Raw genomic sequence first — 27,828 nt, forward strand, 5'->3', positions numbered from 1 at the left:
CGCATCCTGCTTCTGTGGTCAAAATACAACACAATGGTGTTCAGACGACGCTGTTCGCTTGCTTACTCAGCCAAATGGCAGCGCTCCTACTAACGTCCTAAACGGGCCGAGCTGCATGCTGGAGAGCGCTCGCATTCGGACCACAGTCTGCGAGGTCCCGATGAGCCACCGACAAAGACGACGGTGATGAAGCGGTGTCCGTGCACTCGGAATTGGCCGCGCCGTGAGTGCACGGGGGCGCGTTCGTGCGCGCGCGGCGGCACGAGATCTGCCGTTCGCGACCTGTGCGCCCCAAAAAAGGAGCCGTCTCTTCCACCGCCTTCGAAATGCCCATCCTGTACACCGATGGTAGCAATACCGCAGACGCCGGAGCAGCCGCCTCCTCCGCCGCATCGACGTCGCAACAAAGAGATGACAGATCGGACAAGAAGCGCCGCAAGAAGAGCGCCATCGGCCGCTTCAGTAGGGCGGTCGTCAAGTCCTTCAAGAGCAGCGACAAGAACTGTTCGCGTCATAAGGACGTCGAGCTGGCCAACGAAAAGCTCCGCCAGATCAACCGTGGTGAGTACAGCGCCACCTCTTTTCGCATGCACGATAGCCGTTCGCGGATAGATGGGCACGACGCCATAGCTTCGAATGCCCGCGACCATCGCGCCATTTGCCCCTTACGGTAGGCAGAGTTAATAGGTGCTCCAGCGTGTTCTCTTTCTCACCAGTGAGATTTGCGTGAAGGGCAAGCTTTAAAAGTCGTCGCTGCGGTCGTTGCGGGTGCGTAAGCCTACTACCTTGACCACCTGCACATTGCCCTACTGGGCGCTACTGTCCGTGCGCACGCGCTTATCTCAATGTGGTGGTATTTTGGAAATCCTTGTGCTTCCGTGGCAAACTTTGCGTGGAAGTTAGAGCGCACTGTTACAGTTCCAGAAACTTGCAGGGGACAATTAAGTTAGCTTATGAAAATCATCCAGGCATAATACGTACAAAGCAGCTGCTTCGTGACAGGTATTGGTTGCCGTGTCTTGACAAACAAGTGGAAAGTGCGGTTCGGCACTGTTACATTTGTCAGGCTGCCGGCAAATCGGCGAAACCTAGCTGTATTTGCACCCCTAAAACTAGTTTCTTTTCTGGAGAAACCACGGGAGAAGTTAGGCGTGGAAATTATTGGTCATCTTTCAAATGTTTCCTCAGATTATCCTTTCGCAGTCACTTTAATTGACTGTTACTCCAAATGGCCTGAGGTTTGTATCGTTCGAGATGTTACGTTTGATGTAGTCATCACCGTCTTGACTTCCGTCTTCTGTCGTGATGGTTTTCCAGCAACATTAGTAACAGACAACACCTGGGCACCCCTTCAGTACACCGCTCATCAATTTTTGGAAAATAGCTGGTGCAGATGCCAGCTCGAAGCACACTCTGTGAAATCTGTAAAGCCCTTGATATGTTACAAAAGCAGTAAGATCGCGACTCTCCTCCGCTAGCTCAACCTGGTGGTATGCGGATGCAAGATCAAGTTTAGAAAAAAAAATGAAAATGAGGCCCTGTTAACTGTTGTAAGAGTTCCTCGATGTGAGGTAGAGAGAACCCGTCCACCACAATGGCCTTGTTTGGCTCACAGAGATTGACGCACAGTTGGATGGAATTAACCTTCTTGCGGACGACGACCAAGGGAGACAGCCAGTTCGAAGCATCCACCATCTCAATGATTCCAGTCGACTCTAGTCGTTGCAACTCGTCGGCAACTTGTTGCCTCAGCAATAAGGGAAGACGACGCAGTTTCACCGGTACTGGCTGCACACCAGGTCGACGCTTTATACGGTGAATGTAATTCCGTGCCGATGTTCGACGAAGACAGTTGGTGATACTTCGGTGGCGCATTCGCTGGAACCGCCAAGGAGTCGACGAGAGAACAAGTGAGGGTCTCACCTCTGATTATTTTCAGAGCTCGGATGGCATCTAATCTCAGGAGCGAGGTGCCTTTTTCCGTGAGGTAGAAGGAAATCGTGGCGCAGTTGCCATTGTACGAGACTGTTGCCTTGAAATAACCATGATTATTTATGGCTTGCTCTGAGTAATTCTGTAGAACGAGATTCGAAGGTAGCAACTTGATATGCGCAAGTACCTTTTATAACCTTTGACGTTGAGTAATATGACACAACTGCCCCAGTGTCGATGAGCATGTTGAAAGTGGATCCATTTGTTCGTACGGGAACATGAAGAAGTCCAATAGTGGTGACCATTTCACCTACGTGCAGGGCAGTAACTGTATTGGTAACTATCGATGCGCCTTGCTGACCGGTTGACTCCGTAGTAGTGCGGCAGACCCGCGCGAAGTGTGTACGACGTAAGCATCGCGAACATGTCCGGCTTCTGGCAGGGCAAGCAGTGGAGTTGGCCCGATGCCGCGTCGAGCCACAGCGGTAATAGGCTCCCACGCGAGCCGGTGGCGAAGCTGGAGAAGAGGTGTCCGCAGATGTGGAAGGCGAGTCCTGCCGGCGCCATCTTGCGGCGAAGCTTGGACAGGACAGCCACCATGTGGCCTGACATCTTGTATAATTCGGCGAGCTGAGCCGCCATCTTAAATCGGACGTGGCGATACGGCGTCGACTTGTGCTCCAGATAACTGTAGCAACGCACGGTCGATGATGCGCTTCTCCTCTCTCGCTACGTCGAGCGCCTTCTGTAAAGAGAAGAGTAGATGTCAGAGATGATCTGGTTGAAAGCGAGGATATCGCCCACCGCGCCTAACTCACAAAGCTTGGCTACTCGGCGTACTTCCTGATTAAATTCCACCACCGACTGATCTGGTCCCTGACGCAGGGCTTTGAAGTAGGTGTGCAGACACGCCTCGTCCGGTTGCAGGTTATAGAGCTCATTAGGCAGCGCAAGAGCTGCACCGTACACACTCAGCGTCGTCTCCTGATTTGGCCGGTCTGCTCCTGGCTGCTGCTCATCTTCGGCAGGTAGGTTTTGAGTCCCTCTACGCCTAAGGCGTTCAGGAGCAGCGCCTTCTCGTGCTCCGGCGTGGCACCCCTAAATGGGTGGATGAATCGACTTTATTTATACGTCCTGTACACGGTGTAACCACCTGCCTGGCTACATCGCTCGTCGGTACTGGGAGCTCAAGCCTTCTAGCCCTGTCATGGGCGTACTGGACAGCCAGGGCTTAAAGGATGTGGTCGTGAAATTCTATCATCTCTGTAAACTGTTCCCGGGAAATGCCACGGCCAAGCGACCTCAGAGCATATGCTCACGCGTGCATACTTCTTTCTTGCATGCCTTGCAAACAACGTCCACATCTTTTATATCGTGCCATTCTTTTGCCGGTGCCGGCAAGTAATAAGACCGTGTCTGTAATTTTGTAAGTGTGACCGCTTGTGCTCTGTTTGGTCTACTGTGAGGAGGTACACTGTCTCTCCCCCCCCCCCCCGGTAGTAATGTATAATAATTTCCTTATATGTCATGGGCGTATCCCGTTGTAGATTTTCAAATTCGGCAGAATCAAAGCCATGTGTCAAAACAGCCTGGTCCGTAAGTTCGTAGGCAATGCTGTTGGCCGATTCATTTGGATTCATGGGAATGCCATCGAGTGATCCAAAGTGCGCTGGGAACCAATATATGTAATGTGCATCAATGGTCTGTTTACTATTAATAATTTGAACTGCTTGTGCTGCGATTATGCCCTTGCTGAGGGCCCTGATGGCTGGTTTTGAGTAGCTCTATGTCTCGGTGTATCGATCATCCATCAGAGCCAACGCGATGACAACCTGTTCAGCGATTTCTGGTTTGGAAGTGTAAACCATTGCGCAGTTGGTACGCCTGCCCTGGTGGTCGACTATTACCGCGGTGAACTTATTTCGGTCTTTATATGAGGCTGAGTCGACAAAGCAAGCCTCCTGCCCCCGTTATCCAACTTCTTCAATAAAGCCTTAGCCCGGTCTACGCTTCTTGCGACGTTGAAGGTTTGGTGCATATTTCCTGGCAACGGGGCAACGATGATGCTCTCAGTAAAGTCCTGTGGTATCTCGGTGTACGTCTCCTTGTCGGTGACAGGGTTGATCATAATTCTATCGAGGATGGATCCCCCCGTGCAAGTTGTAGAGAGTCTTGCTATTTGTGATCTTTCTTGAGCATCCGCAATTTCTCTAGTCGTGTTGTGCACCTCTAACTTGAGCAATTTTTAGTGTTGGTGTGAAGCGGGAGACCCAGTGCACTCTTTCAAACTGTCTTGATAAGCGCATCGAGCTTCTTTAAATGGCTTGATGTGCAGTTATACATGGAAGCCGCATATGAAATATGAGCACGAAAGAGTTGATCAACCTAATAAGATTGTCCTCATTTATGCCTTTTTGTCTCCCTGCAAGTCATCTGATCATCCGGTATGCGTTCCTTGTCTTGAAGACAATCTTTATGAGTGCCATAAGATTCCTGCTATTTGCATCTATAAAATGCCGAGTACCATCATCGTGTTGACTCTAGGTATATTTACCCCGTTTTTGGTCAATATATGTATGCCACATTCGGATAGTGGCTTCCGGCTCTTAGGTCTCCCCCCTTTCGCTTTTCTGTGAAGTAATAACTCCGATTTGTGTGGGGAGCACCTGACACCAGTGGGTATCAAGTATTTATGTATTCCTCCCCTGTCTGCACTGCTTCTGTAAGTGCATCTCGTACCTGTTCTTCACTACCACCAGTACACCATATAGTAAGGTCATCAGCATAGATGGTGTGGTGAATGTTGCTGATATTGCTCAGTTTCTTGGACAGGCCGACCATGCACAGGTTGAACAGGACGGGAGAGATTGCCGAGCCTTGAGGGGTTCCACGATCACGGAGATGAACCACATCTGAGTTAATGTCTCCTACCTTTAACCTCACTGTACGTGCTCCTAAGAAAGATTTTATGTAATTACACATTTTCGATCCAAGTCCAATTTACTCTATCGTTTAAAGAATGTATTTGTGCCTGATGTCAAATGCTTTCTCCATGTCTAGTCCGAGGATGGCTCTGGTATGTTTGAGTACCCATTTATAATGTGGTGTTTAATCTCCTTCATAGCATCCTGAGTAGAAAATGAGATTCTGAAGCCTAACATAATGTAGGTGTATGTGTTGTTGTCCTCCAAGGAATCTTTATGCCTATTGAGGATTGCATGCTCGGCAACTTTTCCTACACATGATGTTAGTGATATTGGCCGCAAGTTCTCCAGACTTCGAGGTTTACCTGGTTTTGGTATTAGTAAGACTTGAGAAAGTTTCCGTTCATCTGGAACTTCCCCCGAATTCTATGCTTCGTTAATAAAATCAGTCATTGATTCAATAGAGGGCTCGTAGAGATTCCTGAGTGACTTGTTGGTCACGCCATCTGGGCCAGGGGCAGACTTTTTGTTTAACACCCTCAACACCCTTCTGATTTCCGATAAAGTGAAGGGTCGATCCAGCTCCGGCTGAGGGGCTCCCCGGTATTCCGATCGTAAAATTGTTCTTGCTCCTTAGTGACTGGTAGGTATTTGTCTAGGAGTTGTTTAGTAACTGTTTCACTGTCTTGATTTTTAATGACCATGTGTATGGCCTGGGCAAGGCAGCGTCTCTGATTGGACCTGGTGCCTTGCTCGTCTAGGCGGTGCCTAAAGAGTTTCCGTGCCTTGCCGCTCCTGATATGTCTATGAATCGTTTCACAGAATTCATCCAACTGCTGCTTACATAGGTTGGTGCAGTGCATTTCAATTTGTTTATTTTGTTCTGCTACATACTTCTTTAGATTACTATTGAGTATTTGACTCCACCATTTCTTAGCAATGGCCTTCTTTGCTTCTATTCATGCCCTCCACGTTAGCGTCAGTGAGAAGCTTTCTGGTGGCTGCCTTGATATCATTCCTGCTTGATTTACACCACTCTTTGACGCTTGGTTTGGCAGCATTTGGTTCGCTTTGCGTTATAATTCTGCGAAAGACATCCCAATTAACAACCAAAAACCTCAAATTTTTGAGTGCGGCCTTTCTCAACCTCCGTATATGGCATGCTCTACGTTCTTGATAAATGTTAGGTTGGGTGTGGAAACAGAATTGCCGATTCTTGTGGGATACCCTTTATCCGTAATCAAGACCAGGTATTGCTAGTGCGCATGATGCCATAGATTCTTGCCTTTGGGGTTTGCCGCTGTATATCCCCAGAGTTCATGAGCAGCGTTGGAGTCCCCTAATATAATTAGAGGCCTAGCTTCCGTGAGTTTAGTAGCTTTCTCGAAAATTATCTTGAACTGCTGCTTGTAGTGGTTCGGGTTACTGTAAATTTTGGGGACAAATAAGCTGTTGCATCTTTGATTTTCGTATGAGACCGCCACCAATACCTCCACCATGAGATACTCAAAGTTCTTGTCCCGAATGCCCAGATTGTGAGAGATGTGTGTCAGGTGCTTATTGACAAACACATATATAAGCCTCTACCATAAGTTTTGCACTTAAAAGCTCAATAACCAGTGAGCGTAACGTATCCGTACCCAGTTTGTTGGAGTGCAGTTATATCCGGCTTAGATTGTAGTGATCTGAGATAATCCGGTAGTGTGACACGTTTGTTGTTGTACCCCCTGCAATTCCATTGCCACACTCGAAATTCACTTTTAGAGTGAGCCATAATGGATATTCGTATCCCCTGCCTGGAGAATCATGGGGGCTGTGAGGAACGATGGTCCACACTGCGCTCTGTCGTTGCTCTTGAAATCCATGCTGCCTTCAATGTAAAGGAGTGACCGCTGAGAACCAACATGGCGGTCCGTTAAGTATGGTTACCGTTTTAGCCAGCTGTAAGCAACCATGATCGAAGTTGTCACCACCCTAAAACACGGAGACGCGCGCACATGAAGGCTCCCTAAAACGAAGAGCACAGCTGCGCCTCTAGCGGGAGCAATGGGCACTAGCGTACACGCTGGCGCAACGACGACAGGCAACTACCCAACAAAAGGAGCAGGCTCCTAAAACGCCAATCGCGACAGTGCGCTGCTTCACATCTCATCAGGGTTTTCTTTGGCAAGATTTTAATTATTTTACATCAGAGCCTCAACTGATTGATAAGACAGATGCTTGGGCTAGTTTGGGATTGGGAATCAGCATATTTGTACTAAATTGCTTATTCGGGCCGACTGGTAAATGATAAACGAAACGAAAAAACAGCGCGTAACACAGGACTGTGGCGGGACGGGACAGGACGGGACAGGACAGGTGAGTGCTTTGTCAGTCTTTGTCACTGTCCTGTGTTACGCGCCGTTTTTTCGCTTCGTTGAACATATCGGCACAGCGCAGGGCTACAGCGCAAGGCTGTGCTTTTTCTGACCTTGTCTCTTCCGTATTTACGACGTAACTACTCGTAGTCTTGAGCGTAAAAAATTGTTGATTCTCAACTGTTTTTCTTGAGAATAAGCTGTGACGCCCATGAATGTGTTCCCTATCTGCTCAAAGAATAAATGTACAGCGAGAAAAGGGCTGCATCTGCTTTGCTGCGCTTCAGGACCCGCTTGTTACTGTACAGCGGATCAGCTTCGGAAGACAACAAGGAACACCAGCGCCTACACGAAACGGTCCGCCCCCACGCTCGGCGAGCAGAATCACCATGATCTCGCAGGAAGACTGGGTGATGGGATGAAAACCATTTCAGGTACTTTTATTTTTGTTCTCGTCTCTTATACAGATCGACGCTGTAGCTAAAAAAATTAAAGGTAATGCGTCAGTGCGCAATGCTCCTGAAGGTCTATAGGTAAATTAAGTAATGTCCACTAACGAAGGCGGAGTTCTCCATAGGAAGAGCAAATTTTACCCCCTATTTATTATTGACAAAAATCTGCATTTTATAATGACCCTGATCATTAAACAATGACTTTACAGGTCGAATGAGTGGAGATATGGAGGTGATTTGACGACCCCTTGGGTGATTTGGCGGGGCATCAGTCCTTTCACCCCCGTTTCTCCCACCACACAATGTTATGGCAATGTTCATAGTTCTTACAGTTAGCATGTCTCGCCTAATTGGTTAGGCTTTTTGTGGGCTGTTTGATCTTACTATGTTGGCTGCTGCGAAAGAGTGTGACGTTACGTATGGCATTTGCCGATGTGGCTTCATACCTTTTACCACCCTGTTGGACATATATAGCGTTGAACTGGTAAATTCAAGTGCCACTGTGTAAGAGCTTTTAACACGCATCGCTGCGTGACATTAAACGCATGTCGAAATAGTTTCGTAATTCAAGTAGGTTTAAAGAATCGTCACGCATTCTGAAATAGCATTGCTACTTTGTTCTATGGATGTTTAATGGCCAAATTAATAAGCCAGTGAGGGCCATTGAAATTTTGCTATTACCGGAGCCAGAACATAGTTGATAAGATTGCCAGCTGCTATAGAGTAAATTTAGTTGCGCTAGCACTTTGTTTCGTGATGCGAAATGTTCGTCATTCGTGTTGTTTCCGGCTATGACACTTTTGTCTTTGGGTACTGCCTTTGGCACATGAAATCACTCTGAAGAAGCAAACTTACTTAACGGAACATGGCTCTGAGCATGTGCTGTTTCCTGCACTTTTGCTTACGCTGGGAGGCGAGTGACAAGATTGTCCCGAATAGCCATGCTATAGGCAATGAAAGTGCCCGACAAGCACCACGGCGATCCAGGATGACAGAACGTCAACATATTGCACGACTTTTTCAGGCATATATTAAATAAGAATAACATCAAATTTAGCCCGTGGACTTTTGCACTTTTTTACCTGACGCAGCCTGGGCAAGGCATCTCGAGTCGGATGGCGCACTGCTTTTAGATGCGAAGCGTCTTATGGTCGAGCTCAATCCGGTGTACGGCGTGACACCCTTACTACGCATGTGCATTTCCTCGGCCTCCTCTTTTACGTTCTCTCCTTCCTCACCCGCAACGCTGAAGCAGGCAGCATCTGCTAGTCTACGCCCACTCCCACCTCTCTCGCTTCTCTAGACGCATCTCCCCACGGCGTTTACACACCTAGTGCGCATGCACGCTCCGTGCCCTTCTAGGTCCCCCTCTCTCACCTCACAACGCCGATGCAAGCAGCACTAGTCTACGCTCGCTCACCCTCTCTCTCCTCTCGGCAACTCTCCGCGCGGCGTTTGCCGCGCCGTTGCGCATGCGCGCCCCTTCTCTCTCCTCTCCTACGCTCACCCCTTCTTTTGCCTCGCAACGCCGACGCGTCGCTCGCTCGATTTCATGCCGACCGGTTGTGCCCCCACGATCTCCGACGACAGCGCAGTTCTGGCTGACTGGCTCGCCCTACGCCTTCTCCTGACGCCGACAAGAGCTCCCGCCGAGTGGTACCCCGTCCTCGGACTCCTGCGACCGTGTTCACCTTTCCTATCTTCTCCTTACTTCCATATGTGGCTGTTCCAGCTCCTCTCTCAATCTCTATACCTTTTAATCCTCCCTATTCTTTAAATTCCTGCTTACCCCCACCCCTCGTGAGCTACTGTTGAGGTTTCCTCCCCCTGGGAGACGGTTACGGGGCTCACTTTTCTCTTCTTTTCATTTAAGAGTCACTTCCCCAATGCCGACGCAGGCAGCGCCTCCTAGTGAGTTTCTTTAATGAAAAAAAAATGGCAGCATATCCGCGGTGTGAATGATGGGGAGTGGGGCGAAGCATTCGTCCGTCCATTCGTTCTTGCTTCCGTCCGTTCCTGCGTACGTCTGTGTAACCGTTCATGCGTCCATCCGCCCGTCCGTGCGTGCGTCTGTTCGTGCGTCCGTCCCTGCGTTCGTCCATGCATCCGCGCCTGCGTCCGTTCATGCGTCCATCCATGCATCTGTCTGTGTGTCCGTTCGTCCATCTATTCAGCACTCCAAGTATCACCATCTCGCATCTTTTCATCATATATTCTCCATATAGAAGCACCGCCATCCAGCGGACATTTCAAGGACTAAACGGGAGGTGGCACATGCACACTTTCTTACGGCTTGCGCTTCGGGTTTACTTCCCACCTTTAACCACCTCGAGTTCATGGTATATACTAGTTCACTGTATTCATGGCTATGCGGCCCAACGCTCGCTAAAGCTTTCTAAAACTATGGAGGTTACGCCCAGCGAGTATAACGTACCAACGCTTTCTTGTCAGATCGTGCTCAATGTACATGCCAATAGCTGCTAATGGGGATTGCAGCGTGCGCGTTACCTAAAGTACGAATGCTCCTGTCTGTCATTCTCCCTTAGCAGCCATTAACATGTGCATTGAGCACTATCTTTTATTAATCAACAACGCACAGAAGAAATCTCTCACCGGAACCACCTTGGAGTTCAAAATCGTAAGGACCGCTATTTCGGGTATGTGCCACTGGTGGTTGCGTCTTACGAGGGACGCACAAGCCACGCCATAAGGAGCTTCGCCCCTAAAAAAACTGTCCGCTCCCGCTGCCCAACCGTTTACTAGCCACACCGTATATATAGGCACTGGATCTTGACCTCCAAGGTATTGCTGGTGGGAGATTTCTCCTGTGCATTGTTGCACAATAAAAGCTCGCAGCGTGCGTGGTAACTAAAAATAGACTGCGAGTCTCTGTGTCCAAGAGAAGTGAGTCTTCTGTTTCTCATTGCCCATTAGAAGCGATTAGCATGCTCTATTAGGAAACACCGGTGCACCACTGCGTGCTTTGCACCTGCCCAGGTTTCTCTCCTCGCAATGCCGCGATGAGCACCAGCCTCAACGCCGCCGCCACTGTAAGCGTTAGCGCCTGCTGCTTCGCATCTACACATGGTTCCCTTTAGTGGGAGATGGCGGAATTTTTTTCTGTTTTCCTTGCTCTGTTGAACTGTTGAAAAAAAAAACTACACCATGATCACTCCGGCCTCTGATAGGCGGAACCAATTTTTGAACAATGTGCTTCAGCATGTTTTGTCCAGTGTTAAACATCAGCACTGTTCGCCCACTGGAATGAGTTTTAAATACGTTGTTGCAACGCTCACGGAACTGCTGACGCCATTCTGTATACTCATCTGTTCACTGTCGCTGATCATCTTTTTTTCTGGCAGAGACTTCCAAAGACGTTATGCGGTACCACGACGTGTCACCAGTGGCCACAAGACACCCGCATGGCATCACTGTGGTGTCTGGCGTCCGAACAAGAACGTACACCGAGGCCAAGTGAGTATATGCTTGATAACATTTCAAAACTCGGATAAACGCGTGACACAGAAGAGGATTCATGGGACCTGCGTGGGAATCTGTAGGATATGACGCTTGCACACTCGCTCCGGCATGTTCGCTTGGCCTGCTATGGTTCTATTTACTCAATTGCAGCAGCACAGCAGAGGGCAGAGTGAGTGTAGCAATACGTCTAGTACCACGTGTTTACCGGTCACGTTAGTGACATCAATATACTGTCACGATGAGTCACAAGTACTGGGGGATATATTGAACGACCGGGTAGCTAGCTCTAGGACGATGCGTCAGTCGTGGCTGGCTCTCGAGCCGAGAAGAGACACGCAAATCTTCTTTCTTTCTTCCAGATGGTAGAGCCGCTCTTGCAGTCGACCCACTACGTGTGGGTGGCATTATCCCCCCTTTCGAAAAGAAAAAAAAGTCCCAAAACGGGGAAAGAAAAGTACATAGCACCACCACGATGTTACGACATAGGCACGTGGAAAAAAGAAATTGGAAATTCGGATAAAGTAAAAATAGAAATGAACGAGCGTGCCAATATAGGAAAAATCAGTGAACGAAGAAGCAAGTTCACAAAAATAAATAAATAACACAAAGAACGCTGTACGGCAAGAAAAAAAGTTATGAACAACGCGCAATAAATGGTTTCATGCGCCACACATGAATGACATCCGACCTCGGTCGTGTCCTACTCTGTGCCTGCGATGTTGAGTCCGGAACCACTTCGTAGTTCACGTCACTGACGCGACGTAACACTTTATAAGGGCCAAAGTACCTACCGGCTCAGTAACTTTTCACTAAGGCCACGGCGGCGGACGGGCGTCCACACCCAAACTCGGTCTCCGGGGTTGTAAAATACTTCACTGTGGCGGATGTTATAGCGCCGTGCATCTGCCTGCTGTTGCTGGCCGATGTGTAGTCGCGCGAGCTGCAGGGCTTCCTCAGCACGCTCTGCGAATTCATCGGCGTCAGTTGCCAACTCGTCTTCGTCTTGACACGGTAGCATAGAGTCCTGCATGGTCTGAACTTCGCGGCCGTAGAGAAGCCGAAATGGTGTGAATCGCGTGGTCTCTTGCACGGCGGTATTATACGCGAAGGTCACGTAAGGTAAGATCCGGTCCCATGTTTTGTGCTGTACGTCGATGTACATTGAGATCATGTCTGCGATGGTCTTATTCAGTCGCTCGGTAAGTCCGTTGGTTTGCGGGTGGTACGCAGTTGTTTTTCGGTGTCTGGTGTTGCTCAGTTTGAAAACCTCGTCCATAAGCTGCGCCGTGAATGCCGTCCCTCTGTCCGTTATTATACTGGAAGGAGCACCGTGTCGTAACACGATGTGGCGCATGAAAAATTGTGCTACCTCAGAAGCCGTGGCTCGTGGGATCGCCTGCGTCTCAGCGTAGCGTGTCAGATAGTCAGTCGGTCGCGACGATCACCCATTTGTTGCTGTCCGCAGATAGGGGGAATGGTCCGAGAAGCAATACGCTATAACCCGATAGGACAAACATTCTGCCCCTCATTCGAGTCACGTTGCACATTTTACAGCCTGTTCTGTTACCAACTAATCACCAACTAGTCCAGCTTGCTCTGTCAAAAAGGGAATTCAAATTATTCGAAAGGCAGACAAACAACCGCAAAACTTACAAATTCAAATCGTTCAATCTAGTTGATGTGGTGGGTTTTCACTCTTGCCTCGCGAAATGCGACTCGCCAGACGAGAGACCATGAACTCAAGATATGTGTTCGAAGGGATGGAAAGGCGAACAGCGCGTCGCGCTGTTATGATAACGCTGTTACATTGCTGGCAGTAAAAGGATGCTGGAATGGTTATTGATTGCATAATGGATGGCCAGTAGACTTTTAATTATTATTCAGGCTACAACCACTTGAAACTAAGTATGAAGCAGTAAATAATGTATATGCCGCACTGTTCGCGTTTCTTTCCACTTTCCCTGTACGGGCTGCATCATCATGACGTGACAAAAAGTAAGTGGGGACGAACATAAGCGTGTGCAGGGTTCCCTTGGGGGGGGGGGGGGGTAAAGTCTCACCACAGCACACACCCCTCCTTACCATGTCATTGTATGGGGCTGGCTTTGCGCCCCCCTCTCGCCTTTACCCTGCCCCCTTCACCCCGTGCACACACCAATGGGGACGAATCAACACCCGTACACCAAGTGAAGCCGATACAACTGCTGTTTTGTATTTTTAATCTTTATGTCATCGTGCTTCGCATATGGAAGCGTTGCACAGATCACGAACCCCTTCTGAGCATAGGTAGGCAAAAAAAAAAACCTAAAATGTGGAACTTATACCCCTGTCACACGGGCACCCGTGAAGACCGTTTAACTCCCTCGTCTTTACGACAACGAAGATGCGGTCGGTGTCACACGGCCACCCTTACGCAAACGAAGGTGAACGGAGCATTTCGCAAAGGACGTTCAACGATCTCCCTTCGCAGCGAAACGAGGTACTCTCGTCCTCAGCAGTCGAGAGGTCAGAGAAAAATTTCGAGCACTAAGTGGCCGCAGTGAAAGAATAATACATTTTAGCAATATTAAACGTTCTTTCGTTGTATTACTCATTCACAACGCGTGTTTGTTTACAATATTTACGCCCGCCAGAGTTCACTTACTCTCAACACCGATGCCCTACACACCGTGCCTCGCGAGTCGGGCCGGCCGGCGCCAGCCGATCAACGTCATTATTAGCGCAATATCGCACCACTTCCTCACGTCACCCGCTGTGTCACTCATGGCTGAAGAACACAAAATGTGCGCTCACGAGGCAAGGAAGCATAAGAACTTTCGTACCAGGCATGTACACAGGCAACAAAACAACTAAAAGCACAATGTGGCCAGCGTCACTAGCAGCATTGCTACATTTAGCAAATGCGTTTTTATTTGAAATTATTTTTAATGATTTGTTAGTCGCATACTTACTTAATAGTGCTTTTTTGTAAAAACCGCATAACGAGGATTCACCAAAAAAAATTAATAGGGATCAAATTAGAATACTTTTCCGAAAATCAAACAGCGCCAGCTGAGCACCCTCGCGGCAACTGGTACAACCTTGTCATTGCCGTGTGACACTGCCACAACTCCTTCTCCGTCGAACCCCCCAGGAGATATTTACGTTGACAGTGTTCAACGAAGTTTGGTGGTGGCCGTGTGACAGGGGTATTACTCAGACTCGCGCAAGAAATATATCTTGCGCTTTGGACTCTCTCGGATTCAGGTTCATCAAAATTTTCCTGAGCCGAAATCACTCGGACTCACACTCACGAAAACTTTCTTGAACCGCATTCCCTCGGACTCACCAAAATATCACTCAACCAGGCTCGCTTAGACTCATGACTCTGTCGGAGTCGGAGAGAGTCCGAGTGAATTCATTAGCCCAGAATTTGCGTTTTAGGCTTATGGTGTCAGAGCTCTTAAACGCCAATACCTCAGATAATCGGTAAATATTTGGCACTTTTGATATAGTACCTTCGAATACGAGTTTAAGGGCTCGTCAAACCAGTAAGGTCATTTTTATGGAAGCTGATGACAACACAATATTTACTTATCAAGAACATCTTTAGAGGAGTTAGCAGTGTTGGGGGGTGGGGGTGGCAAGGCACTCCCCTACGTAATTCATGCCTCTGACAAACAATCATTGAAATGGTGTATGATAGACACTTCTTTGCTATACGTGTTAGTAGATGTGAAGATAGACCTGATGTAAATAAGGCGTGACAGTAATGCTGACGATAAGTAGATAGGAGGAACCCCACCGTGCTTCCACCAATGACACCACAGATACAACAAATGGGTTATTTTTATCCATTATTTTATTACTGCTGGCTTTTTACTATGCCTGAGAAAAAAAGGTACTCATAGAAAAACGACTCCTTCAAGTTCACTTCCCGCGCGGATATCTTCTTGCGTTACTTTGCGAATTCCTCGCGGACGGCGTATATCTTATCGCGTTTCCTTTGAATGCTCAGCGGGAGGTGCTTGCTCAGCGTTTCATCGAAATCGCTGTTAAGAGACTGTCACTGGTCCCGTTGATAGGGAGGAAATCGCCGGGCTGATTCAAAGGGCTGACATATCAGTCCTCCAAAACGCAACATGAAAGTGCGGACACTTATAGTATTAGTCCCGTTGGTGCACGAGTGAACACCGGCTGTGGCCCAAAGAACGAGGCAAAACGGAGAGTTGATAAGAAAACAAATATATAATATTAGATACGGCAGAACAAACAACGCACCAAAACGCACACTCGAGTTTATCAAATACCATACAACTCACACGGTACTCCGAATCATTGAAAACAACGGGTGCAACCAACAACACTCGCTACAATGCAACCTCATGCATTAACTGTCTAAGCACACTTATGGACTAGAATGCTCGTCAAACGAATTCAGTCAAAAGTTCTCGGTACAAAGCTTGAATGCTTCTCTTCTAGGAAACACTCACTCAAAGACCATTAGCGTTGCTTGTCGACCCGCTGCGTTCGAGATTTCTCTCCGATGAAGCGCTGGCGTCGTCAACTGACCGTACTTCAATAACACACTGTAATACACATTAAATAGACAAAAAAACTAGGATACATAATAAAAATATAGCAACGTATCAACACTATATACAATATTTACAGCCTTCAATAACAACTGACCACACTTAAAAAAACTTCTTCGCCGGCAACACATCGGCCACTCACGCGCTGCTACTGCAAAACACGTCTTCGCCCACTGGCGGAAAACACACACTTCAACTCCTGATCAACTCCCTCCGCTGCTTGCTTACATGAGCTAGCCACTGGGTTTTCGGAATTTCCAGGCTTTTCGTCGGCTCGCCGTGCAGCCAAAGCTGTGGGGCGACATCTTTCTCGTAGGTTCCGCGCCCCACGACGCAGCTGTGTAGCACCACGCCCCTTTCCTTCTAGATGTTTCTACAGTTTGCTCGGTGTTAGATTGAGATGATGATGATGAAAAACATTTATGACAAAAGAGAGACGTACGGGGCCAAAGCATGACCCTGCTACATGGTCGGCGTCCTTAGTCCGGGACACTGCATGACGAGGCCCCTACTCGCGCCCGTCTCACCAGAGCCCGTTGAGACTCTAGTGATGAGCAGTTGAGGAGGGCAGTCTCCCATGCCTCTCGGGAAGGGGTAGGGGAAGGGGGTAGGTGGGGATTTTTCGTACATGCCCATACCATGTGGAAGATATCACACGTCTCCCCACAGTGTGGGCACCGCCCATCTGTGTTCGCATCGAAATGCTTTAGGATTGCAGGACAGAGTAGAGTACCTGTCTGCAGGCGCCTTAGAGTTCGCTCTTCCGCCTTACTCAGCCCCTGTGCAGGAGCCGGGTAAAGACGGTGAGTGTCACGATAATAGGTGAGAATTTCTTTGAACCGCAGCAGCGGTGTATTGGCCTCCGAGTCATAAGAGCCAAGGTGAGGAGCCCGGTGGGTAAGCGCTCGGGCGGCCGCGTCAGCGGCCTCATTACCTCGTAGGCCCTGATGGCCAGGAGCCCATACGATGCGTTTCGGGGCTGGATCAGCGAGAGCCCGTTTTAGAATTTGGCTGGCTAGGGGGGATATCTCTCCTACCAAGTAATGAGTACATGCTTTCCTGGAGTCCGTGATGATAACTTTCGAGTTGGGGTCCGCAGCAGCAAGCGCTATCGCGACTTCCTCAGCGCGCTCTGGATTTTGTGCTCGGAACGAGAGCCCATTGACATGCTTTTCCCGGTGAACTACAGAGGCCGTGTAAAATCCCGTGGGCGAAGGCCCTGCTATATCTACGTAGAATACACCAGGTCGGGAGCCGTGTTGCCTCTCAAGCGTCCGAGTCCGCACCTGTCTTCTGCTTTCGTGCGTGTGCTTATCCATGTTACTGGGGAGTGGAGCGACCGAGAGCATATGCCGCCACAGTTCCGGAATACGCTCCGCCTCCTCTGCAGTGCAAGTGTGTTGTATATGTAAGCGGTTTAGCAGGCGGCGCCCGGGAGCCGTCTGCACGAGCCGCGTATATTGATTCATAAGGTGGGCCTCCCGCAACTCCTGGTAGGAGTTGAGCACACCTAACGCCTTCAGTTTGGCGTTGGAAGTGGCCACCGGGAGATCCAGAGCTCGTTTAGTAGCTTTACGAATGATGGCATCTATTCTTTCGTCTTCTTGCTTGTTAGTGCGAAGGTATGGGACGGCGTAGAGGATCCGGCTAGTCACGAAGGCATGCGCGAGCCGAAGCGCGTCCCTGCCCCGCAGACCACCCCGCTTGTTGGAAACGCGGTGGATCATGCGCCCTACCTGTTCGCCTATTCTCTTGAGTTTCGCTATAGTGGAGTCCGGTCTGAGTCTGTGGTGAATGAACAGGCCCAGAATCCGGAGCTCCTCCACCTCTCTGATGGGAACCCCAGACAGGGAGATGTGTATGGCTGACTTATCTCTTGGCTTCGCTCTAACGTGCAGAAGCTCTGATTTGTTTGGAGCACATTGGAGTCCACAATCGTTGGCATACGCCTCGACTATGGATGCGGCCTGCTGAAGGCGTTCCTGCATTTCACCAAGGCTCCCTTCAGTGGTCCAGATTGTAATATCGTCGGCATATACTGCGTGTTGTGTGCCTTCCACCCTGGCCAATTCGCTTGGAAGGCGCATCATAGCAATGTTGAAAAGGAGTGGTGATAACACTGCTCCCTGTGGGGTACCCCGTGTTCCCAATGTTAGATCGAGAAGGTTGGCTGGCGTGGCGGCGGTTCTTTTGAGGGAGAGACGAGGCGCGTGCGGCGTCTTTTGATGCTTGTTTGTTCGTCGCGCCGGCTTCCGTCGCGTCTGCTCGGCGCCTGGTTTTCGGGTGGCCGTTAGAAATCGGAGGCGCGAGCTTTCTTGAGCGCTCGTGTGTGTCAGAGACAGATTAAGTCTTCTGCACAATATATTTGAACTTGCTTCTGTTAGTCAATATATATATATATATGTAAACTTTTGAAGGATGGCTTCCTTTTACTGATTTTCTTCGCCCGCGAAGCACCCGCTCCCGCGTATTTGAAATTTCAACCACGTTAAAACGGTGACCGGCGACTTCAGAAATTGAGATGAACGCTGCGAAATTCGTGTCGATTTTGTTTCTTGCTGAATGGGAACGCCACCTTATCAACAAAATGCCCACTATTGGCCGCCATGAGTCGCCACCAGCTCAGTATATGCGGATAGCAAGAACGCCAACACATTGATTAGTGCTGCAAGAGTGGCGGTGAACACCGTAATAGGTAACGGTCAAGTAGAAGCTATTTTTTGTGAACGCGCTCGTGTATGTAAGGTCACTCTTTTTGTTTTGTTACCTGAACGCGCTAGTGTCGACCACCCGGTGGATAAGCACCATGTAACCAAGCATGTGGCTGAAATGAACGAGAATACGCGCATGTGCCTGATGAACAGTCATTTGCAGCTGAGTTCCGCTCGGCTGTTCCGAGAACTTAGCACTGAGACGCTGAAAATCGGCATTCATTGACACGGTGGTTGATGCTCGCGCGTTCAAATGGAATAAAATGGGTGGCTGTACACGAGCAATGTCGCCACTCGGTCTGCGGCCCCCTACCGTTGGCTGTCTTCGCTACAGGAGCAGTCTTCCGGAGGAGGCGGGCAGCCCCGGCACTCGTGCGGAGCACGTCGAGACTCGCGTCAACGTGGCCGTGCTTCGGCAAGAAGTGGAAGAGTCGTTCGCCGTTATCGAGGCCAACAGCCCCGCTCCGTCCTCATCATTGTCAACGGCCAACCTCAGTGTCTCTGGTAAGTTTACTGCGCCCATAGCAAGGATGACTGAAAGCGGACAGCAGCGCACCAGTAGCTGTTCACGACGGTCCGCTGTTGAAGGAAAAAAAAAAAAAAAAAAACGGAGCGCGTGGCTGGTGCTTGACGTCTCCGCCGGCTGTAACGAGTTTCGTGCAGGTGCATTGTGTGCCGTGTACGGCGCAGATTCGTCGTCTCTTCGTCACCTGAACGGTTTTGTTTACGACTTCTGGAAGCGCCACCGCGGACGATAGTGGACGTCGATAGAGCGCCACTAACAGCATAAGCACCCGGCACTAACCAGAGGGCACGATGATCAGTGCCGCCTCGGCATTAACGGCATCGACCGCCAGGCACACGAACAAAATGAAATAATCGCTGAATATATTGACGTGTTTGGGTGTCTTCCTTTTGAGCACGTTTTGAACGAACGCTCCATGGGTGCTTCCTACCAGTGTCCCCCTCTCCCCCACATGAATAAATCATACATACGTGCAGGGTTGTATACCGAATCTTTTTTTTCGGGGGTGAGGCACGGGTGTTCGTCTTGTTCTAAATGGGGAGGGGGGGGTGGCAGGCTAAGGACTATTTTGCGCAATGTATGCATGACGAAAAAAAATTACAGCATATCCACAGAGCGAATGATGATGAGTAAAGCGAAGCGCTGGAGAGTTTCATCGCTAAACTGTGAACCATCCACGAATATCGCCAATTACATCATCAAAGGTGTGACAAACGTTATATATATTTATACAAGAAATATTATTCGTGAGTGGTAGCTATACGTCGCTTCCATTCCCCCTTCATTATAACGGTTTTATGGTGGGTGAAGTAGGGGATTGGTGATGGGGCGTAGGGGATATTTGTAGAGAATAAATAGTGGGCAGTAGGAAAAAGTGGAACTACAGGAGGTCTCATACATACAAAGCACGGACAAGCCCACGCCTTTAGAAGCTGCGCACCCCCCCCCCCCCCCCCCCACAAAAAAAAAAAAAGCCACGCATCTGCATGTTTCACTGCAAATGTCGTCGAAAGACGATACTCTTGCGTGTGCAGAGAGTGAATAAACGTTTATTTGATGTTCTGCGCGAGAAAATTGGTGAATTGTATTCTGGGAGCGCTGCGTTAGGGAGTCTAGATCGTGCATCGAGGATGGATGGATGGATGGATGCTATGAGCGTCCCCTTTATAACGGGGTGGTGACAAGTATGCCACCAGGCTCGGAAAAAAAAAACCTTTTTCTTTTTTTATGTTGGCCTAATGCCTCTACTTCGATAAATTCTATCTTAATGGAAAAAAGGTAAATTTTCAGCTTAAGTTCTCTGCCATTTACGGCACACTGTCCATATTTTATTTTTCCAATATTTATTTTTGTCCTTTCTCTCTAATTTTCTGCCACCAATACTCTCACCGTCTCTTACTTATTTCAATCGCGGGTGTGTTCAGCTTTCCATTGTTGTCCCTAAAACCCAAGGCTTCCTGTAGGCTCGTGCCCAAACGTACACCTGGGTGGATATCTCCACATTCAATCAGAACATGCTCCGCCGTTTCCTTATCTTTCCCGCAGCATGTGCATTGTTCTTCTTCTTTACTGAATCTTGCTTTATAACTACGCGTTCTAAGGCAACCCGATCTCGCTTCAAACAGTAAAGCGCTTCCCCTTGAATTATCGTAAAATGCCTCCCTCCTTATTTCATTTTTGCCCTTTCGGTAGTTACTCAAAGCCGGTTTTTTCTCCATAGCTGCCATCCAGTGAATCCTCTCCGCCTCCCTGACTTTTCCCTTAACGCTCTTTGTTGACATATGGCTTACAATACCAGCCGTATACTTACTAGTGAGTCTTCTAGTTCTTTTTCTCCACTGTGTGTCCACGCTCTTCCTATACAAATAACGGAACACCTTCTCTGCCCATCTACTCTCCTTCATATTTCTTAGCCTTTCTTCGAACCTTATTTTGCTCTGCGCTTCCCTCGCCTCAAAACCTGCCCACCCCATATCGCCCTTTACAGCCTCGTTTGTCGTCTTCCCGTGAGCACCCAACGCGAGGCGTCCCACAGTCCTTTGATTTACATCCATTCCCGATTGCACCTCTGCCCTCATGCACACCACTGAGTTCCCAAAAGTAAGCCCTGGAACCATTACACCCTTCCACAGACCTCGAAGCACCTCATACCTATTGTATCCCCACAACGCTCTGTGCTTCATTATTGCCGCATTCCTCTTTCCTTTTGCTGCCGAGGCTTTTTCCTGTACCTCCATGTATCTATCACTCTCATTTACCCATACTCCAAGGTACTTGTATTCACTTACCCTCGGTATTTCTTGGCCTTGTATGGACACCGTCTGATCACAGGGATCATTGAATACCATCAATCCACACTTCGTTACACTGAATCCTAGTCCAAGAGCTTCACCTTCCCTTCCGCATATATTCGCCAGCTGCTGTATATCATCTCGACTGTCCGCAAATAAGACGATATCGTCCGCATAAAATAAACCTGGAAGCTTCTGCTCAATCATCATGCCGCCCTGTTTGTGTGACAGATTAAAACCAATGTTGCTACCTTCTAGCGTTTTTTCCATACTCACCATGTACAGCATGAATAACAGCGGGGACAAAGGACATCCCTGTCTCAGACCCCTGCTAACCTCAACGTTCTCTTTGCTACGCATTCCTTCCCACTCTATGCAAACTGTATTTTCTCGGTATATCTCCCTCAAAAGCTGTATACAGTCGTCGCCCATGCCCATTCCTTTCAATATATCCCACAAAATTTCCTGATTAACGTTGTCGTATGCCCCAGTGATGTCCAGAAAAGCCACGTACAAGGGCCTATTCTCTATTTTAGATATTTCTATACACTGAGTGAGAACAAACAGGTTATCGTCTAACCGCCTGTCGACTCGAAATCCGTTCTGAAGTTCTCCCAAAATATCGTTATGTTCGGCCCATGTTTCTATTTTCATTTTTACTGCTTGCATCGCCATCCTGTATAGTACCGATGTAATGGTTAGTGGTCTATACGAGCGAATCTTGTCCTTTTCTCCCTTGCCTTTATAGATTAAGTTCATTCTACTTTGTCGCCAACTGTCCGGTATTTGTCCGTCCTTTAAGCTTTTTTCTACTGCTTTTAACAATGCTTCTTTAGTGTTATGTCCTAGTTCGTTAATGAGGCTAACGGGAATCCCATCTAAACCCGCGGCAGTGCGCTTTGGAATTTTTCCTTCGGCCTTTTTCCAGTTGAAATTATCAAGTACTAGCTCTTACTCTGTTGCTTTCTCCGCCACACTTTTACTCACCGGGGAGATCCCCTGGACGCTCTTTTGAAACGAATCGGCTGTTACCTTTTGGATGTAACCTAGCGCTTCGTACCCTTCCAATTGATTTCCTCCTTCATCTAGAATATGTTGTTGCGTTGTGACAGACTTCCTACCTAGCGCCTTTATGTGGCTCCAAAAAATCCTAGGCGCGGCCTCCTTTTTTTCGTGTATCTCTGTCATCCAGCGTTCACTTTCACCTTTAATTTTTGCCTCTACCAATTTCTGTACAAGGGATTTTTTCTCTAAATATATTTCCCATATTTTTTTGACTTCGTCCTGCGGCCGCTTCTCCTTTTTTGCCTTTCTATGCTCCCGTGATGCTTCGCGTCGCTTCTCGATCGCCTCCCGGATTTCCTTGTTCCACCAACTTTTTGGCTTCCTTTTTCCTTTCCAGCAAACAGTTTTCTTCTCTTTCCCTATCTCCTTCGTCATTAGATGTAACAGCTCACTATACTCCCAGTCCTTGCCTGGTATTTCACCTACTTCTTCCTCGACTCTTGCGGCTATATTTATTATTTGTTTGTCATTTAAATACGAGCTGCCAGACTTTGATTCCATGCTCATATTTTCAGTTTCGTATCCCATTTGTAATGTTATTCGTTTATGATCACTACCCAAGCTGTTAATGCCTTCCTCGTCTATCCTCATTTCTGTCAGTTTGTGGTAAGTTCCTTCAGTCATGAGACAATAATCAATACTTGATTGCTTGTTTCCGACTTCCCATGTGATCTGGCCGTCACATTTAGGCCCCGTGTTAACTATCTCCAGACTATGTTGCTCGCAAAGATCTAGTAATAACTTCCCATTGGTGTCGAGGCACGTTAGACACGAGCGCCATCTGACAGTCATCTTCGAAAACGAAGGAAGGCGTGCGCGCCCGTGGAGAAAGATGCGCGCCCATCTCGGAGGTGATATGTAGTAGAACGCAAAGTGACGGGCAGGTGCCACCACCATGTCGTCTTAGCAAAGCGTTGGAAACACTTGCCTATTTGAGCATCGCGTTGCACTGTCAGCGCAGCGTGATAAACGCTACGGTCCTTAGAATTACTTATGTGTGCCTTCTCTAGTATAAAGCCACACATACGAAACAGTGATGTGTTGTTATGGTGCCTGATATATGCGCAATAATTGCTTTTTAATTGCTCAAGTACTTCGACGTAAACATTCCTCTTTTAATGTTACGTCCCGAAATCGCAACATTAAGAGACGATGTCTGGATTATGAGGAACGTCGAAGTGAAAACCGAAAGTTTCGACCACTTGGTGTTCTTTAACGTGCACCCAAATATGAGCACACGGATTTTTAGCATTTCGCCTGCGTGGAAATACGCCCGCTGCGGCCGGGATTTCATCCCGCGACGTTCGAATTAGCAGTCGAGTGCCATAACCCCTAGCCCACCGCGGCAGCCAGAAAGCAGGGGCAGTGTCAATACTAGCGCGTATCAACAGGAGATGCAATGTATATCAAAAAGCCCCACCACGGTGGTCTAGTGGCTAAGGTACTCGGCTGCTGACCCGCAGGTCGCGGAATAGAATCCCGGCTACGGCGGCTGCATTTTCGCCGAAGGCGGAAATGTTGCAAGCCCGTGTGCTCAGATTTGGGTGCATGTCAAAGAACCCCAGGTGGTCGAAATTTCCGGAGACCTTCACTACGGCGTCTCTCACAATCATATGGTAGTTTTGGGACGTTAAACCCCACATATCAATCGATGTATATCAAAAACGCACCTCATGGTGATGCAGTTTTAATCGAATATTCACGAAGACTTAATTCTCGCGAATCTTTAATTGACCCGGGCCGAGGCACAGTGGCGGAGAACGGAATGCACTCTGGCACAGAGACCCGTCCAGACATGACCCTTGGTCAGCGCGCAGATAAGACTTCACAGATACCACATTTGGTTGCGCGCTTGGCGATACAAAAGCGTGGGAAGCGATGAAAGCACGCGATAGCAAAAATTGGTGCTAAAGCGCGCTGATAGCGTGTTCACACGTTTGTTGTTCTTGGTTTTATCGCCGCAAACAATTGTAAAGCGTATCCTCAGGGCGCGCAGCATGCCGTGGATGGTCTGCCGAAACAAGGCACCGATGATAGCCGTTTCCTTACGAGCGGAATATGCATTCTGCTCCAGGCGGAGTGGAACAAGAGAGTATTTGTCGAGTGCATTTTGTATAGAGGAGTCGCGTGGCCACTATTTGATGAAATAATGAACGCTCCTACTGCCATTCTATCAGCAGAGGACGTGTCATCGCTGAACACTCAGCAACTGCCACCATCAACCGGGCCTGCAGTGCTGGAGTGCGGCCAGATGCAAGAAATGAAGATCCACAAGTCGGCGGGTGGAGATGACTGCAGTCACCAGCGGTCTGTTAGCAAAAATACAACAGTGTCTGACCTCAGGTATTGCATATATTTCCGTTGCGGTATCTTTGCACCGAGATAAAACCAAGTTTCAGATACTGCGATTAGTGACAGCTCACAGAGTGTAAGCGTAACACTGCACAACGCTGTCAGCGGTCACTTTCATTGCGTGTCTCTCATAATCATATGGTGGTTTTGGGACGTTAAACCCCACAAATCAATCAGTCACTTTCATAGAGTGATTATACAGCTATAATAATTGTGATGTGAAGATTAGCTGTGCATAAGTGTGGCAAAGTGCCATTGCGCAATACATGAGTGTGCTAGATTGTCAGACGATCAGCAGTGTTTGCAAGTATCAACGCTTTGCAGACTGGAAAGGCGTATTCACACCTCAACAGCTCGAGACCGCGTGACGTGGACGGGAACGCCACTTACCATTGGTAGGAATGTTGCGCTTCGAGCTGACATCGGCGCTGTCGATCGTGGTCTTGTGATGCTGGCAGTATAGCGAGGACGTCTAAGCGGCGGGGCGCAGGTTACTGCTCCACCGCGATGTGGGCCAGCCACTGAAACTGGCAAAATAGAGCTGCTTGTGCAGAATGAGGCAAATGCTTGGCTTTCATTCAAGTTTCACAGCGGCGTCCTGCCAGTGACGTCATTAGGGACGATTCTTCCCTGGTCACGTGTTTACAAGCAGCTCGGGTTGCATTCGACTCTAAAAAGAGCCAATGGTACGCTTAGCTTGGTCCGCACAGCGAGGCGGCTGAGAGGGGAACCTTTACTGTTCAAAAAAAAAAAAGATAATGGATGCATTGCAGGGCATCATTCCGAATAGCTGAAGTCCCGCTGCCTGCTCACACATTCTTTTTTATTGCGCGGTTCCTTTTGTGCGTTGCAGGACGGCAAGCGTTGCGGCTGCTGCCAGTGCAGAGTTCTGCGCCGAGATGGCGCGGCAGGTGAAGGATGTCTCGGTGCAGACGGACATGACGCTGATGTCCGACGTTCCACCCGAGCAGCAGCAGCGAAAGACCTCGCGCATCTGGGAGGCGCTGCGGAATTTCTTCAGCGCGCTCCGAGACTTCTTCCTGTGCGCTGCGCTCGCTCACAGGGAAGCCGCCGCATCCGACTGACCCTGCCACCATCCATCGCCTGTGTCTTACACCGAGAAGAAGAGAAGACCCGTCCACTGTTGTGCACGCCACTTCCCGATTGGTCTCCACCAGACTGTCTCTCGCCTCGTGTCCACTCCATCCTACCCACGAGAGTTGTATCAAGAGCATGGCCCAGTCATGCGTCAACTGTTTGAAGGTGTCACCGAAAGAAAGTTGGGTGAGATGTAAAGAAGAGCAAAAAAAAAAGAACGTGTGCTTGTACCGGTGGGATGATCAGCGCGAACTTTGTCCCCCCCCCCCTTTTTTTTTCTCTCTTTTTTCTGAACTTTGTTCTCCACCCTCCCCCTTTTTTTTCTCTTTTTCTGTGTTTGTCTTTGTCCTTGTCTTCAGCTCCCGTCTCGTCATATGCACTCTGTTGCAGTTTGTGTACGTGTTAAATAAACAAAGCAGTTTCTGTGAACGTCTGGAAAATTATCGATTACCACATGTTTACCTTATACTCTTTGCGCGTTTGAGATTTTCAGGGATGCATATGTCTCATGAAAAAAAAAACACATTCACTTTTGAGAACAAAACGCCACTGTCTTTTATAATTGTATCCAATTATGGTGAGACGAAGAAGGCGAGAAACTTTCCCATAAAACTAGACCGTGAGGAGGCCAAAACACGTCGCTGGGTATCGCTGTTAACCTTGGGGAGTTTAAAACAGTTCCGAGTGTTTTCGTACATCATCAGAACCGTTCTAAGAAAGCAAATATGGGAAGTTTGAAAAATTGTGCGACCTCAGTAGCTAAGCCAGCCTTGTTATAGATCGAGGGGGTAAATTTCTGGCAGGACCATTTGCTTGATCCTCGATAGATTAGCGAAAATCGCAAATGGTCATGGGCAAGAGAATTGACGGTTATTTTGAGCAATTCTTTCGACAGAGAAGATCAAATTGTAGATAGCTTATCGTAGCGACCATGCTAAATGCATTGAGAAACACATGGCGATTGTTCTCTGCATGCAACGGGCCCCAGATACGGCCCGATATGAAAACATCATCATCATGTAACGGGGATTTCAATGTAGAACATAAAGCGGAAAATTCTCTCTGGCATTAAAACAAGCTGCAAATACAAGTAGCTTATACACAGAGAAAGAGAAAGACTAGACTCATGGCGTCACTCTTTTTACCGATGATGGTGAAGACAGGAAAATGATTTCACGTACAGGTCCCAAGCGAAAATTCTCAAAAATACAATGTCAATTTGTTAATTTTGTCTCACCGATCCGATTCCTAGCCCACTCTCTCTGTACAGGTGACTTGTTGACGCTGACGAGTCAATCCGATGTACATAACCACGAGGAGGACTTCACTCACCGTGGACTACTATATTTGCTGCTAAAACATAGCAAGCACATTGGCCATGCCTTAAGGATTCCTGCAAAAATTGTCAGAGAGAACAGTGGCCCGGTCGGAGAAAGCTCTGCCGGACCACAAAGTTGTTACCAACCAAACAAAACAGTGATGCCCATGGCTCGTATGTTCATGCCGACGGCGATGGAGGCCGAAGCGTAATGACAAGTGCAGCGCGAATAGGGCTTATGTTCGTTCTTATAGTAGCAAGCAGCTTTTTAGGGGCGAAGCTCCTTAAGGCGTGGGTCTGCCCATCCCTTGTATGAATGTAGTAGTACGTAGCCACCAGTGGCACATACCCGCTTTAGAGCGGGTATATGCCACAGGGGATGCAAGATGGGAGATGGCGGTACTTGGAGTGTTCACTAGATGAACGCACGGACGGACAGACAGACTAGCACACGGACGGACGAAAGGATAGACGCGCGAGTGTATAGACGGATGGATACACGAACAGACAGACAGATGGATGGACGGACTCACGGACGGATGCACGGATGGTCGCGCGGATGGTAGGAAGCAAAAACGAACGGACGGATGGAAGTAGGGACGGGCTGACGGACGCTTCGCCCCACTCATCATCATTCACTCCGGGGATATGCTGTGATTTTTTTACTTTGTAACTATATCAATATAAATTCCCTTATTGACTCAGCCATTCGCAATGACGATGCATGCACGCGGAAACCCATTGCCTC

General features: G+C 48.5%; 1 protein-coding gene across 3 annotated transcripts; it reads left to right on the top strand.

The window, feature by feature from the left end:
• Window positions 1-219: 219 nt before the first annotated feature.
• LOC142790057 (uncharacterized) lies at window positions 220-26,191 on the top strand. 3 transcript variants are annotated; one of them, XM_075885090.1, is made up of 6 exons: window positions 220-561; window positions 7,501-7,647; window positions 11,028-11,139; window positions 18,765-18,934; window positions 24,490-24,655; window positions 25,518-26,191. In XM_075885090.1, the coding sequence occupies exons 1-6, from the start codon at window positions 327-329 to the stop codon at window positions 25,747-25,749; spliced, it is 1,062 nt and encodes a 353-aa protein (XP_075741205.1). In that variant the 5' UTR covers window positions 220-326; the 3' UTR covers window positions 25,750-26,191. The 3 variants fall into 3 exon arrangements, with proteins under 3 accessions (XP_075741205.1, XP_075741206.1, XP_075741207.1); XM_075885091.1 differs by having other exon boundaries at window positions 24,493-24,655; XM_075885092.1 differs by having other exon boundaries at window positions 7,522-7,647.
• Window positions 26,192-27,828: the final 1,637 nt, after the last annotated feature.

This window comes from Rhipicephalus microplus, unplaced genomic scaffold (assembly GCF_043290135.1).
Source record: "Rhipicephalus microplus isolate Deutch F79 unplaced genomic scaffold, USDA_Rmic scaffold_67, whole genome shotgun sequence".
NCBI classification, from domain to species: domain Eukaryota; kingdom Metazoa; phylum Arthropoda; class Arachnida; order Ixodida; family Ixodidae; genus Rhipicephalus; species Rhipicephalus microplus.